This window comes from Nothobranchius furzeri, chromosome 6 (assembly GCF_043380555.1).
Source record: "Nothobranchius furzeri strain GRZ-AD chromosome 6, NfurGRZ-RIMD1, whole genome shotgun sequence".
NCBI lineage: Eukaryota > Metazoa > Chordata > Actinopteri > Cyprinodontiformes > Nothobranchiidae > Nothobranchius > Nothobranchius furzeri.
Window position 1 is genome coordinate 23,450,069 of NC_091746.1, and position 14,212 is coordinate 23,464,280.

Below are 14,212 nucleotides of genomic sequence, written 5' to 3' on the forward strand. Positions count from 1 at the left end.
GCGGCGACTCGTCAGCAGGCGGAGTCTGCACAGCTAGAGAGTGGAACAACGCTCAGCAGGAACGGTCTGGACTTCCCCGTGTTTGTTCCTAGAGGGTCTAACTGTCTTAAGAACATCAGAAAGCAGACGTCGGGACGTTCTGTTCGCCTCATTCCTCTGAAGTGCTTTTTCAGCCATTCTAGACCGCTCTGCCTTGTGTTCGTCTCTGTTGGCCCTTCCAGCAGAAGGGACGTGTACGCCTCTTAAATCATAGTACACTTCCCTTTTTGCACACAAGATTAGTTTTTAATCACTTTATAACCAAATCAGAGTTTAGTTTCCCACATAATCTTGAGTTGCAGCATGTGATTTGTTTTGCTGCAACGTCCTTGAAGACGTCTTGACTTGTTAGGGATTTTTAAACAGGATTGTTGAATGTTTTGCAGTACATGTCTACAGGCGGTGAGATGATTTACTAAGAACCGCTTTAGTGGTACTAGAATAAAAACAGCCCTTCAGGTATAATCTAGAGAGTTCAGCTTCTGAGAGATTACAAGAGCGACCGGCAACATCACACCTCAAAAGTTTGCCATCTTCACCAGCGACGCGATCTAAAAACACATATTTACAGTCTTAAAGTTGAATTTATCAGTAGCACCAAATAACTGAACACTTTTCATAACGGGTGCTTTTTTATTTTGGTCAAGTGAAGTATTGTCTCCGAAAAAGGTTTGTTCTTTGCACTGTTCAGAGATGGAGAAGGAGACTAAGACACGTTTATGTTCACTTGTTAAGTTGCCTAGGTTATGGATGAGCATTAAACAAGCAAATAAGTCAGAAATAAGCAGATCAGCTACTAAAAAGGTAGTTTTTAGTAACAAGTGATTTCTCCAATATGTCTGAACCATTCCTTTCACGATCGGCAAATAAATGTTGAAACTAGCTATTTACAGTCTGTTAATGTCGTTTAAACACACAAAATAATTTTTTCATGTTCTCTTGTTGGTTTGATTTGACTTGTTGAGGTCCCAGAGTCTGGGGGCCACAGCAGCCTACTCACAACTTACCTTCATGCATCTGCAAAAACGAGCACAAATATGCAACTTCTGCAAAAGCAAACATTTTAACGATTGGTTTTTGCAGCAGATTAACCTTCAAAGCATCAAACGGACAACCGATCCACGATTCTCCAGCAGAGGTTAAAGTGCAACGTGAACGCTTGTGCATCAGAACCTAAACACACTTTACACCTTAGTGCTTTTTGTAAACTTTACGTGTTCAGCTATTTTTCACATCAGCTGATTCATTTAAAGTGTATAAATGTCAGAAAGAAAAAAGTCACAAAACCACTATTTTTCTAACTAATATTCAGTTACATGTTTGGGAGCCAAATAGTTGTTTTGATCATTTGTGTAAAATCATTAGCTTTGTTAACCATGATGGGTATTATGTTTGAGAAAAGATTTGTGTGCGTTTGAGGCCTAATCTGAGCTGTGTAAAGGGCACGTTTGACACTTTCCTCTCTTGCCAAGTGTGTGTGCGCACACAGGTGTGTGTTTTGCACATTGCTGTTCTGATCATAAGCCATTTATTTCTGCAGCTGAGATGAATGTATGTTCAATAAAACTACTAAACGGAAGCAAGTTTTTGTCTATTTTCTATTTCTGGTTTGGAGGAATGGTTGGTGGTTGTGCTACGGCTGTAGGAGGACAAACGTTTGGCACTTTAAATATCTATAAATTATATATTTAGTTTTATTGGAAGTGAATTCTGCTAAGATAAAAGTATACTTATTTTGTGAGGTCAGCTTGTCCTTTAAAAGAACATTGAGGTATTTTTACTTTCTAATAAGTTTCCAGTTTTGTTTAACATGAACTTGAGACACAAAGACCTGTCCTGTAAGTTAAAGTTTTGCTGTTCTGAGTTATAAACTCAAATGTTTAAACATTTTCCACTATTTAGTTTTCAGATCCATTTTCTTTACAAGTTACATTTTATTAAACGGATGTCGATTATTAAAACGTAGACATCAAAGGATCCGCTTGGATGAACCAACTCGTATCCCGTCTTTGGACTTTAATTTCAGGAGAAGAAGAAGAAAAGGCTCCGCTAACCCGGAAGTATGCCGGAGATGGAACATCCACGGATTTGTGCACTTTAACCCTAAAGCTGTTTAAACACTTGCACTAATGGCTCAAGACAGGAGGTAAGGACCACTTGTTCCTCACACGAAGACTCGTTTGAAAGTGTTGATATCTAAAAAGCGTGTTGTTTCTAAATACGATCGATAAAGTTGCTTCAAAATGACATTTGGTCTCTAAAGTTTCCTAACTGCCTTCTGTAGCAAACATAAAACATCAAAGTTATCCTGTTGCTACCAACATGAAACCAATAACATGGAAATTTCAAGCAAATGTACTTTTTCAGTTGCTGTGGAAACGGTCTCTTTGACTCATGTCTTCACCTGGACGTAAAGGTAACGTTACGTCACGTAGTTTTCGTCAGGGCGGGGAGCACTGTGTGTGTGTGTGTGTGTGTGTGTGTGTGTGTGTGTGTGTGTGTGTGTGTGTGTGTGTGTGTGTGTGTGTGTGTGTGTGTGTGTGTGTGTGTGTGTGTGTGTGTGTTAAGCCCCCCAAATAAAATGAGGAACTTTATGTAAATAAAGGCTGTTGGCCCCAAAATCCAACTATAATTACAGAATTTGGATCATTGCCCCCCCCCCCCCCCCCCCCCCCATAGAAATAGCGTCTTTGCTCCGGTGACCTCATGACCTGCAGTTGGAGCAGAGAAACATCCAGAACATACAGGATGATGGCCTCCAAGAACCAATAGAGCTGCTGGTTAGACCCTTTGGTCACCAGCTAACACAGTGGCTCCTAAAGTTGGGAGTCTGGACTCTAGTCTTTATTAAAGTAGCCTTTTCTTACTGTGCTTGTGCCCTTTTCTCTGTTCAATCAGGATTATTATGGGAAGATCCTGAGGAAAACCTCAGACCTGAAGACCAATGCCTGCAAGACTCCAGCCCAACCAACCCCAGCTTTCATTCGTGATGCTCTGATGAAAGTCCACCCTGATGTTTGTGCCCGGTTGGTGGAGCTTTTATACACATCTTCATATCCACACAGTCCCAAGCAGCTCTGAAACGGATGTGTTCTGACTCTTGATAGGTACTATGGCTGTGGTCTGGTTGTGCCACTGTGCGTGGAGGGCTGCAGGATACTGGACCTGGGTAGTGGAAGTGGGAGAGACTGCTACGTGTTGAGTCAGCTGGTGGGGGAGGATGGCCATGTCACAGGCATTGACATGACAGAAATCCAGGTGCTGAGCAGCAACAACAACAATATCAGCAGCACTTGTTCACATGGAAAACATTTTTAGGGTTTTTAAAAATAGTTTAGAAGTGTCTTCATCATCCAGACACAAACCAAAAGGGACCTAGAGCTCAACATGATCGGGTGTCCAGCATGTAGCCTGCCACCATTCCTTCTGTTACTTCTGACATGCCAGAGGTCAGAGGTCAGATCAGAAGTGGATCACAAAAATTCTTCAAATGCAAGATTTTCACTTAGGAACCAAAAAGTTTTCAGGGTTTAGTGTGTTAAATACCATAATGTAACATAAGAGGAGCCCGTGTTTGGTGATTATGCAAAGGTTTGTTTTATGGCTTCATCCTTGCATCCACATGGAAACGTCGATTTTTACTCACAATAAAAGAATTACAAACTTCTCCTTTTGCATTTTCATGCACGAAAGACGAGCAACAAAGATGTCATATTGGCCGTGTTCGAGATGAGCCAGTTCTGCGCGGATTAGATCACCGGTGATCGGCGCGCAGTGCTTGCCGGTTAGATTTGTGTCTGACTTGACGCTGACTTGCTCTGACGTCATGCTTACGCGGGCAACGATAACCTCGTGAGATCAAGGCGGCGTTTTCCAGGCAAGGCGCTGCTCAACTCGAACAAGGCCAATGTCCCCACCCCTAACCTAACCTTTGACCCCGGTTCATGGTTTTTATTCTTGTAGCGACGCTACAGCGCCACATGCAGGCTCGGCATGATAACGACAGCGATTTGGGTCCTTATGTGTGGATTAGGACAGTTTTAGAAACGCCCATATGTTTGTAAGGACATCTTTAAGAAGCTGAGTTTAGTGAAGCAGTTTCCATGCTGTCAAATCACAGTCTCTGGTAATTCAGGTAAACATTTAAAAGTCCTGGCAGTTGTTTGTGCACTCATCGTGAAGGAAAGGTTCTTTTCTTGAAGCTTGAAGTGGCCAGAAACTACGTGGACTACCACATGAACGTGTTTGGCTACAAGAAGCCGAATGTGAGTTTCGTCCAGGGCTACATGGAGGCCTTGACTGAGGCGGGTCTGGAAAAGAACTCGTTTGATATCGTCATGTAAGTTCTTGGTCTTCTTACTCGTTACGTGATCAGTTTTTTATTCTAATTATTGACTCAGTTTGACTTTATGTCCAATCGTAGTTCCAACTGTGTGGTGAACCTCTCTCCAGACAAGAAGCTGGTTCTGGCTGAAGCTTACAGTGTACTCAAGGTCAGCTGTTCCTGCTTTGCTAAGATTATTCATATTATGACTCATAAGGTCAGCAGGCAGAGCGGGTTGAACAGTAATCAGAAGGTTGCAGGTTTGAAACCGGCTCCACCCAGAGAAGGCTGCTGTTGTATCCTTGGGCAAGACACTTAACCCCTTTACCTGCTGCTGGTGGTCCGAGGGACCGGTGGCGCCTCAGTCAGCGCCCCAGGGCAGCAGTAGCCACATCGTAGCTCATCCCCACCAGCGTGTGAATGGGTGAATGACTGATTGTGTTGTGAAGCGCCTTGGGGGGCTGTAGAACCCTAGAAGGCTCTATACAAATACAGGTAATTTTCAGTGCTTTGAGCTCTGCTGTTCACAAATGTTGTTGTTTACTCACCAGGAAGGCGGTGAGCTGTACTTCAGTGACATCTACTGCAGCGGACAACTGACAGAGGAAATTAGAAATCACAAAGTGATGTGGGGTGCGTCCACTTAATATCCCGCTGCTGTCACAAGCATCTGCACGAAGCGCCGAGAAGTTTTAATTTGAAGGAGACATATCATGACTTTTCTTAAAGAGCAAGTCACCGCCTACCAGAGTATTACTCCACTCCCACTTCCTGTTTGAAGCAGACCAAGAGGGCGGAGCTGATAACAAATATACACACACACACAGGCTCACAACGACATTGTGACATCATATGGTACCAGATAACATTCTAGGGTACCTCTTAGCCAATAGTGATGGCAGATTTAAATTCAAATGCAGTGCATAGTTTTTACCTGACAACGGCACAACACTGACAGTTTTAGGCAGAAAATAAAAATTTTAACTAAAATGCACTAAAGTGCAAAACTATTGACTACACGTGTCTGCAGCACGATTAGACACGCGTTTATGTAGTTTATCAGCAAAAAGTTGATTTGGGGGTGACTTGCTTTTTAAGTTAAAACAAATTCATGAAGTTCTTTTCACTAAGTCTTGCTCACATTAAGAGATTTCAGCAGTTTCAGTACCTTCCAGAATGAGCCGTTTGAGGGCTCTGTCACTTTAAGGTAAAGAACTGGAGCTGCACCCATGGAGGTTGGCTGGGCACAGCCCAAAGAGGAGATGTGGGTCCTCCTTCCCATGGGCTCACTGCTCGTAAGAGGGGCCCGAGGGGTCAGGTGGAGTTGGTAGCTGAAGGCAGGGATCTTGGCGGTTGATCCTGGGCTACAAAAGTTAGCTCTCGGTACGTGGAATGTCACCTCTCTGGTGGGGAAGGAGCCTGAGTTGGTGTGTGAGGTTGAGAGGTTCCAACTAGATATAGTGGTACTCAGCTCGACACATGGCTCTGGAACCGGTTTCCTTTGGCGTTAACACATGAGCGTCGGCATGGTCTGGGTTTGGTCCAGCTGGATGGCGTGAGTTCGGTCTCGAACTGGCGGTGTACTGTTCACATATAAATCAGAGGGACTTCTCAGGAACGTGGAAATCCCCGAGCCTGTGGGCGGAGTTTAATACACACGGGAAAGTCTGCGGTGCCCTCCATTATAAGGTAAACAAAGGCGGACATTAGCTGTGCTGCTTTTGGAGACTCTGAACCACATAACTTTATTAATGTGTGTGTGTGTGAGTGTCCATGATCTTGTGCCACACACACACTGATTTCTCCCCTGAGCAGCTCTCTGCTCGCCGGGGCAAGGGCTCCGATGCAGAGAACAGGCACACACACACACACACACCCACACACAGCTCTCTCTCTTCTCCCGTTCCCACTGAGCAGCAGCTCCGCGCTACAGACAGGAGTTTACTCAGCAGCTGGCTCATTCTTCTCGCAGATCGGAGGCGGTAGGCGTAATTTCAGTCGGCCTATCAGCCCGTAGTGTCGCCTCGGTTCCAGTCGGACCGCTGGAGAAGGTCTGAGAAAAGAGTCGCCTCGGCACCGAAAACACAAATCTGACCTCCGACGCTAATGTGTAAGCGCCACTTGAGAGAAGTTGGACTTTCTACCACTCTGGAGTTGCTCCAGCTGAGAGGCGCCGAGCAGGGGTGGGCATACTAGTTGCCCCCCATCTCGGTGCCTGTACATTTGGGTTTTCCCCGGCGAACGAGAGGGTAGCCTCCCTCCGCCTAAACGTGGGGGGACGGGTTCTGACCGTGGTCTGTGCTCATGCACCAAACTACAGCTCAGACTACCCACCCTTTTGGAGACCTTGGAGGAGGTGCTGGGGAGCGCTCCTTCAAGGGACTCCCTCGTTGTGCTGGGGGACTTTCATGCTCACGTGGGCAACGACAGTGAGACCTGGAAAGGTGTGGTGGGGAGAAACGGCCCCCCTTATATGAATCTGAGCGGTGTTTTGTTATTGGACTTTTGTGCTCGTCATGGATGGTCCGTGATGAACACCATCATCGAGTCCGAGTGGGCCATGCCTCCATCGTCAAGGAGGCCAGGCAATGGATGGCTGGCTCAGAGCAGAGCTGCTGCTCCTCCATCCTGGAGCGGTGGGAGGTGGTTCTGTTCTAAAGTCCCTGTTTGTGATGTCACAAACAGGGACTTTATGATATGTTTTATGTTAGGCTCATAGTTCTGAAAGCAAACGTGGACAAAACACAGATGGACAGGTGTTTTAACGTTGGGGGTGTTTATAGAAGCAGCAGAGATTCACATGGCAGCACTAACGAATGCAAACGTGTCCCCTTTGAAATGTTTAGTGTTTGATACCTGGTGTGGTTCCTAACATCTGATCTCCTCGGTTTGTTGCTTGTTCAGACGGTGAACTTTTATTCACTTGTATTTGAAGATTACACACGTCAGTAGGTTTGTCTGCTGTTTCACTTGCGGACTCTGGACCTCGTCTGCAGCTTTCACACATGTTGGACACAACAAAGATCCTCCGTGCCTCACACACCTTCTCACTAATCACACTGAAGAAGCTGAGCCTTTCTGAATGACACCTGGTGGTTGTGAGTGGACCCACACTGAGCCTCATGTGAAAATGCTGAAATCAGCAGCCATGAACTTTACAACCCGCGTTAGTCACTTCGGTCCTGGTCTTCAGCTCGGATCAATTCCCCGCCTGTCTCTTTTCTTCTGGCTGCAAAAGCCCAATCTGTTGTCCTTTGCTCTTTACTCTGCTGACACATGACTGTTCTGATAAATTCAGCGCAAATCAGCTCGTTAAATTTGCTGATGACACAACAGTTGTGCTACTCTACACTCATGATGATGAAACATCTGACAGGCCTCAGGTGGAACAGTCAGTGAGCTGATCTGGAGACAGTTTGTCCAACGTGTGTAAACACCGGAGTAGCTGGGCTTGTGCGTCCTCGGGTTTTAGTGCAGACCGTTGTTTCAGTTTATGATCTCATTGTTTTGTACTTGCACAACAGTGCAGTGTTGTTCACGTACTGTTCACAGAAATGTGAGCAAATGATATTTTTTTGCTGATAAACTATATAAATGCGTGTCTAATCGTGCTGCAGACACGTGTAGTCAATAGTTTTGCACTTTAGTGCATTTTAGTTAAAATTTAAATTTTCTGCCTAAAACTGTCAGTGTTGTGCCGTTGTCAGGTAAAAACTCTGCCCTGCATTTGAATTTAAATCTGCCATCGCTATTGGCTAAGAGGTACCGTAGAACGTTAGCTGGTACCATATGATGTCACAATGTCGTTGTGGGCCTGTATGTGTGTGTGTGTATTTGTTAGCGGCTCCGCCCTCTCGGTCTGCTAGGCAACAGCATTTGTTGCGTTTTTCAAACAGGAAGTGAGAGTTGAGTAAGAATCTGATAGGGGGTGACTTGCTCTTTAATGTTTGATCCCACTTCAGATTAGCATGAGTGGTTTTGGACAGGGAAGCGTTTTTCTGACGGTTGGATTGTTGTGCAGGCGAGTGTCTCGGCGGAGCACTCTGGTGGAAGGATCTGCTTCGGCTAGCCGACGAAGTCGGCTTCAGCGTGCCGAGACTGCTCACAGCCAGCATCGTCAGCGTTGGCAACGAGGAACTGCAGCACATTCTGGGTGTGGAACCGTTTTATTAGACTTTGTTTTGCAGGTTTTACTCAGTAAAATTTTATTGATAATAAAATTCTGTGAAATCTGAATTTGGCCAAATGTAAACATTTGTTCCTGCTGAACTCCAGAAACATTGTCATAGCAGCTAATTTTGTTATTTAAATATTGTTTACTCGGATTATTTACATTCTGGGTCGATTTATTTTCTTTAGCTTCTCTCGAATGGTAATAAATCAGCTGAAGAATCATTTTGACTTAAAATGCAACCACGTTGTTGCAATTACAGTTATTTAATGCTTACCTTATGTTTTATCATCACGTGGAACATATCAAAACATCATTTTTAATGATTCTACCAGGGATGTGTATTTTTGAAATCCTGGCGATACGATACATATCACGATACAGGGGAGAAAATACGATATATCACGATATATTGCGTTACATTCAGTCAGATGTTACAAGCAATTTTTTTACTGAATTTATTGTAAGAATGTTCAATAAACAGTCCAAACTGATACGTAACATGTTTAACATGAGGTATCTGAACCATGATGGAGGGATTTACAGTTCAATGGTGGAAACAAAACCCGTTGCACACTGCTGCCAACTAGCGGGTGGCGATTGAATTGCACAAAACGAAAAGAAAAAACACAAATGTTTGCATGTAAATTCTTTCAAGAATTAGATACACGGCTTTTGAATATCGATGTAATAATCTCAGGAAAAAATATCACGATATATTGCCATATCGATATTTCTGATACACGTTTTTTGAATATCGATATAATATTTCTGGAAAAAATATCACGATATATTGCCATATCGATATTTTCTTACATCCCTAGATTCTACCCATTTTATTGTTTTGATTTCAACTCAGAAAATTGCTTAATTAGATAAATTTTTTACCTGTTTTGCAATGTAATTGACTTTATTTTTAACTTAATCCCAAAATCCTGGGATAACTTAATCCTGTATTTTAAACTGTGTTTTAAATACAGAAAATAAAGGATAATAAACTTACTTTAAACCAAATGTGTTCAATATATATTGGGCTAAAAGTGACTTGTGTTATTCTGCAGGGACATTTTTATCTAATGGCTGATTTATTCAATTTCCGATCCAGGTGACTTCAAATTTGTTTCTGCCACTTACCGCCTGTTTAAAGTCCCTAAAGGCCCCCCCGAGGCTTGTCGGGTCGTTTACAACGGAGGCGTCACCGGAGCGGAGGACAGGTTACGCTTTGACTGTCGGAACACCTTTAAGGTCTGTTTATGCCACATAGTTCACGGTTTCCTGCTCATTAATGACGTGAACATGTATCGTTTCTCAGGCTAATGAAGTGGTGGAGGTGGATGGAGAACTAGCTAACATCTTGAAATGCTCCAGATTCGCTCCAGATTTCAATTTTCAGCCACCGGGTGGCTCCACTGAGCTCTGTTGTGTCAACCCTAAGGTCAGTGTCAGATTTAAATTCCTGGTTAAGAAAATGTGCAGTTTGTTTATCTGTCCTACTCATCAGAGGTCAGTGTGTCTCTGGTACCAGTTAGAAGAGTCTGACACACCCAGAGCGACACATGTGTGCACTAGGACTCACGCTGGGCACTCTCATTGAAACGTGCACACACATCCACACACACAGAAGGTCAAGCAGCTGTCTTGGAGTCATAACCGCGGAGTGGAGTCATGCTGCGGAACCTTGAACAGGAAGGAATGTTCTCTTCTTGGCTAACAGAATGGCATCTTATCAGCTCCTCCGGCCAGTCGATGCACGCGTTAATCAATACCACCACGCTTTAAAATCGCCCTCCTAATTCACTCAGAACAACATTTCCTCTAAAAGTAAAATATGTTCGAAGTTATGAGAAAGTCTGTCAGAGTTTTGGTGATTTATTAAAATACGTCTTGATAGTTTGACCTTTGGACTCCCAGCCTCCTGGGGTGAAATCGGGTCAGATGAGAACATTTTGGTCTTCTTACTGAAAGCTACTGTTAAACGTTACTTTTGCAAGATTAGCTAAAACTAACACGCAAACTACATGTTAGAAAACCCCAAGGAAGTGTGTATCCTGCTAATACTCCCTCATACACACACACACAGAGTTTTTATTGATCCCTCAAGCTTTCGGTTTGAAACATTTCTGCGATCCGACCAAGGATCCTGAATGAGACATGAGAGTAAATCAAAGCCCTAAAAGGATGTTGGTGTGCGTTCTACACTCATAACGTTGTCTTCCTTGTTGAATTATTGATGCAGGCTGACATCGTGGATCCTTTTGAGCTGGCTGTTGAGCTGGGCAGCCAGGGCCTCAGTGCAGCCACAGGGGGATGCTGCAGCACAAAATCTGCTGACTGCTGCAGATGATGAGCATGATGGGAACAGCACAGTACAAACCCGACACAGTGTGTGTGTGTGTGTGTGTGTGTGTGTGTTAGAAAGGATGATCTTGGCTTTTATTCCTACCTTTTTCATGCATATTTACCAAGTTGCATTTCATATAGAACAGTAGACCTTGTGAAGACACTGCTTGTTGTTTGGAATAAAACTTGAATATTTTCACATGTTTTAAATTTCTAAAGTTTTCTGCAGTGGTTTGGCAGATTTTTAGAACATTTGCATCTGGCCCAGTTTACATCACTATTACATTGCAAATATAAATTGTGCATTTATTTCAAAATCCAAGTACTTTAAAGTTCAAAGTGACTTTAAAGTAATCTTTAAATAGCAGTGGAATCTCCAGAATGCTTTTATTACAGTATCTGTGCAAAGTTTGTACTTATTTATGTTAAATGAACAAAAACAAATGTTTGCAGAGAAAAACTAAGTGTGTTGCATCTTTGCCTTAACAAAAGCTACAAAGTATTAAAACTCCTGTAAATTTTTGTACCATGATATGGTTTCCAGTAAGACTTTACAAATAAATTCTTATCATGTGTTTTACTGTTAGTAATCTAGGCTATTAAATGTAGTTTTCTAACAGAATACCGTTATATATATATATATACATATGTCTACTGCAAAGCCACATGTGTAAAAGGCCCACTTCATCATGGCCCGGCCGCTCCGGTCATCACAGGATCGTCGGCTAGCAGTGCCTACACCATGCTCAGGACAACCCAGGCTCTTCTCATGCATCGTTCCACAAATGTGGAATGACCTACCAAGCACTACCAGAACAAGGGCTTCCTTTTCAATTTTCAAGAAACTCCTGAAGACCCTGCTCTTCAGAGAGCATCTTCTAAACTAGCACCCTCCCTGCACCCGTCCCCCCTCTCTACTGTCCACTCCTTGTTCCCTCCTCTCCATGATTGATGTCAAGTTGTTGTTATTGTTGTTGTTAGCCTCAAGGGCAACATGCCGATTATCACTTGTAAGTCGCTTTGGACAAAAGCGTCTGCTAAATACATAAACATAAACATAATAAACTGGGTGTAAACAAAGCGGAAGTCAGTAAATCACGTAAAGATTCCTCTTCGCCACCATGAAGACGCTTTTCCTATTTTATTCCCAGGTTTAAAAAGTCACGGGAAGAGTTCCGTTTGCCTCTTAACATGAGGTGCACTTGTTTTGGATTTTGATTGGCCAGTGAGGCTGCAAACGCCCCGCCCCTGAGCTATCCGCCGCTCCTGATTGGTCGAGGCCGTCGCCTGTCTCGGGGACACCCGGAGAGGCACGAGCTGGCCCGTGAGCCTGCGCTCGCGAGTCCTCAGTGTCGGACACGTAGTGGGAAAGAGCAGGTCCCGATGCACAAGTCACGGCAGCCCTGGGCGGAGATGAAGGCGGACTCCGACCGGCTCTGACTTTTAAAAGCCCTTTTCATTCAGGAGGTCGGTGGCCGACGGCCATCAACATGGCAGACCCGTCATCCCAGGACCCCGCCGCTGCGAAAATGGCGTCACTTAACCGGGTCCGAGCTTTGGCGATGCTTTTCTTAACCGTCACCGGCTGCTGTGTCACCCCGACAAGTGGCAAGGAAGGGTCCGAGGAGACCGTCATCATCGGGCTGCGACTGGAGGACACGGACGACATTTCCTTCATGGATAAGGGCTACCTGCGCGTGAGCGAGCGCTCGCGGGTGAAGTTACGGGTTTACGGGCAGAACATCAACAACGAGACCTGGTCCAAAATAGCTTTTACGGAACACGAGCGGAGCCGGCCGGCAGGGAGCTTCGACAGCTCCTCGGGGGATAACGAGAGCCAGGAGGAGTCCTCCGGCTCGCATCCCTGCGGGATTAGGACTTCGGATATAATCATATTACCCAACATCATCCTGAGTCGGAAAACCTCCGGAGTTGTGGAAATTGAGGTCAAACCTCTGAGGAAGACTGAAAGGAGTAAAGCGTATTACCTCTGCATCGCCACCTCTGCGCCGGCTGTGGCCGGGATGCACGACCCGTGGACGGAGAACACCTGGATCTACCACGATGGGGACGACACCAGGGTGATAGTGGTGGAGGAGAAGAAGTTCCTGCTGCCTTTCTGGCTGCAGGTCATTTTCATCTCCATGCTGCTCTGCCTGTCCGGCATGTTCAGCGGCTTGAACCTGGGGCTCATGGCTCTGGACCCCATGGAGCTCCAGATCGTCCAGAACTGCGGTACCGAGCGGGAGAAGAATTACGCCAAAAAGATCGAGCCGGTCCGGAGCCAGGGGAACTACCTGCTGTGCTCGCTGCTGCTCGGGAACGTGCTGGTCAACACCACGCTGACCATCCTGCTGGACGACATCGCCGGTTCCGGTCTGATCGCCGTGGTCATGTCCACCATAGGAATAGTGATCTTTGGAGAAATCGTGCCCCAGGCCATCTGCTCCAGGCACGGCCTCGCTGTGGGCGCCAACACCATCTTCCTCACCAAGTTCTTCATGCTGCTCACCTTCCCTGCGTCCTACCCGGTCAGCAAGCTGCTGGACTACCTGCTCGGACAGGAGATCGGAACCGTGTACAACCGGGAGAAGCTCCTGGAGATGCTGCGCGTAACGGACCCCTACAACGACCTGGTGAAGGAGGAGCTGAACATCATCCAGGGCGCCCTGGAGCTCCGGACTAAGACCGTGGAGGACGTGATGACGCCGCTGAGAGACTGTTTTATGATCCCGGGGGACGCCACTCTGGACTTCAACACGATGTCAGAAATCATGAAGAGCGGCTACACGCGCATCCCGGTGTTCGAGGGCGAGAGGTCCAACATAGTGGACCTGCTTTTTGTGAAGGACCTGGCCTTCGTGGACCCGGATGACTGCACGCCGCTCAAAACCATCACCAGGTTTTACAGCCACCCCCTGCACTTTGTTTTTAATGACACCAAGCTGGACGCCATGCTGGAGGAGTTTAAAAAAGGTGAGGCGTTATGTGTTTGAGCTTCACCTGTCTGCTCTCTGCTCAGCCCCTTAGACAGGTGACCCACGTCATCACCTGCTGGGACTCCAAAATAACCCGATTCACAACAGACCTGAAGGTGTTCTCTTGCCTCCCTCAGGCTGCTGGATGACAGGTTCCATCCTCAGGTGTGAGGGACTCACCTGTAACTTCCTGTCACCTGTTCTTATCCTCCTCATCATTTCCATTCAGCTTAATGTACACACTCTCCTCCTGCTTTCCACAGCTTACCACCACCCCCTTCTCTCTCTCTCGGGTTTGTGGGAATGGCGCAGCAGCAGTGCTGGGGTTATCAGGTGGGAGCATCTGGTTTGAGAACCTGC

General features: G+C 45.6%; 2 protein-coding genes across 4 annotated transcripts in view; both read left to right on the forward strand.

The window, feature by feature from the left end:
- Nucleotides 1-2,057: 2,057 nt before the first annotated feature.
- On the forward strand, nt 2,058-11,073 carry as3mt (arsenite methyltransferase). Of its 2 annotated transcripts, XM_054734817.2 has the most exons (11): nt 2,058-2,185; nt 2,407-2,455; nt 2,938-3,065; nt 3,147-3,297; nt 4,242-4,378; nt 4,463-4,532; nt 4,915-4,996; nt 8,385-8,516; nt 9,640-9,779; nt 9,847-9,969; nt 10,771-11,073. In XM_054734817.2, exons 1-11 carry the CDS (start codon nt 2,169-2,171, stop codon nt 10,876-10,878), a joined length of 1,137 nt encoding a protein of 378 aa, XP_054590792.2. In that variant the 5' UTR covers nt 2,058-2,168; the 3' UTR covers nt 10,879-11,073. The 2 variants fall into 2 exon arrangements, with proteins under 2 accessions (XP_054590792.2, XP_054590793.2); XM_054734818.2 differs by lacking the exon at nt 2,407-2,455 and having other exon boundaries at nt 2,060-2,185.
- Nucleotides 11,074-12,198: 1,125 nt separating this feature from the next.
- Nucleotides 12,199-14,212, forward strand: part of cnnm2b (cyclin and CBS domain divalent metal cation transport mediator 2b) — a 183,811-nt gene continuing 181,797 nt past the window's right edge. For both annotated transcript variants that reach the window (XM_054734815.2, XM_070552014.1), the window contains exon 1: nt 12,199-13,850. In XM_054734815.2, coding sequence (XP_054590790.2) covers nt 12,365-13,850 — 1,486 coding nt within the window. In that variant the 5' untranslated portion in view covers nt 12,199-12,364. The remainder of the gene's footprint in view (nt 13,851-14,212) is intronic.

What these genes read in the sequence shown, in the direction of transcription:
- as3mt (XM_054734817.2), top strand. An exon ending in GTCTTCACCTGGACGTAAAG is followed by an intron (nt 2,456 to 2,937) that starts GTAACGTTACGT and finishes CTGTTCAATCAG; the next exon opens with GATTATTATGGGAAGATCCT. An exon ending in ACTGTCGGAACACCTTTAAG is followed by an intron (nt 9,780 to 9,846) that starts GTCTGTTTATGC and finishes ATCGTTTCTCAG; the next exon opens with GCTAATGAAGTGGTGGAGGT.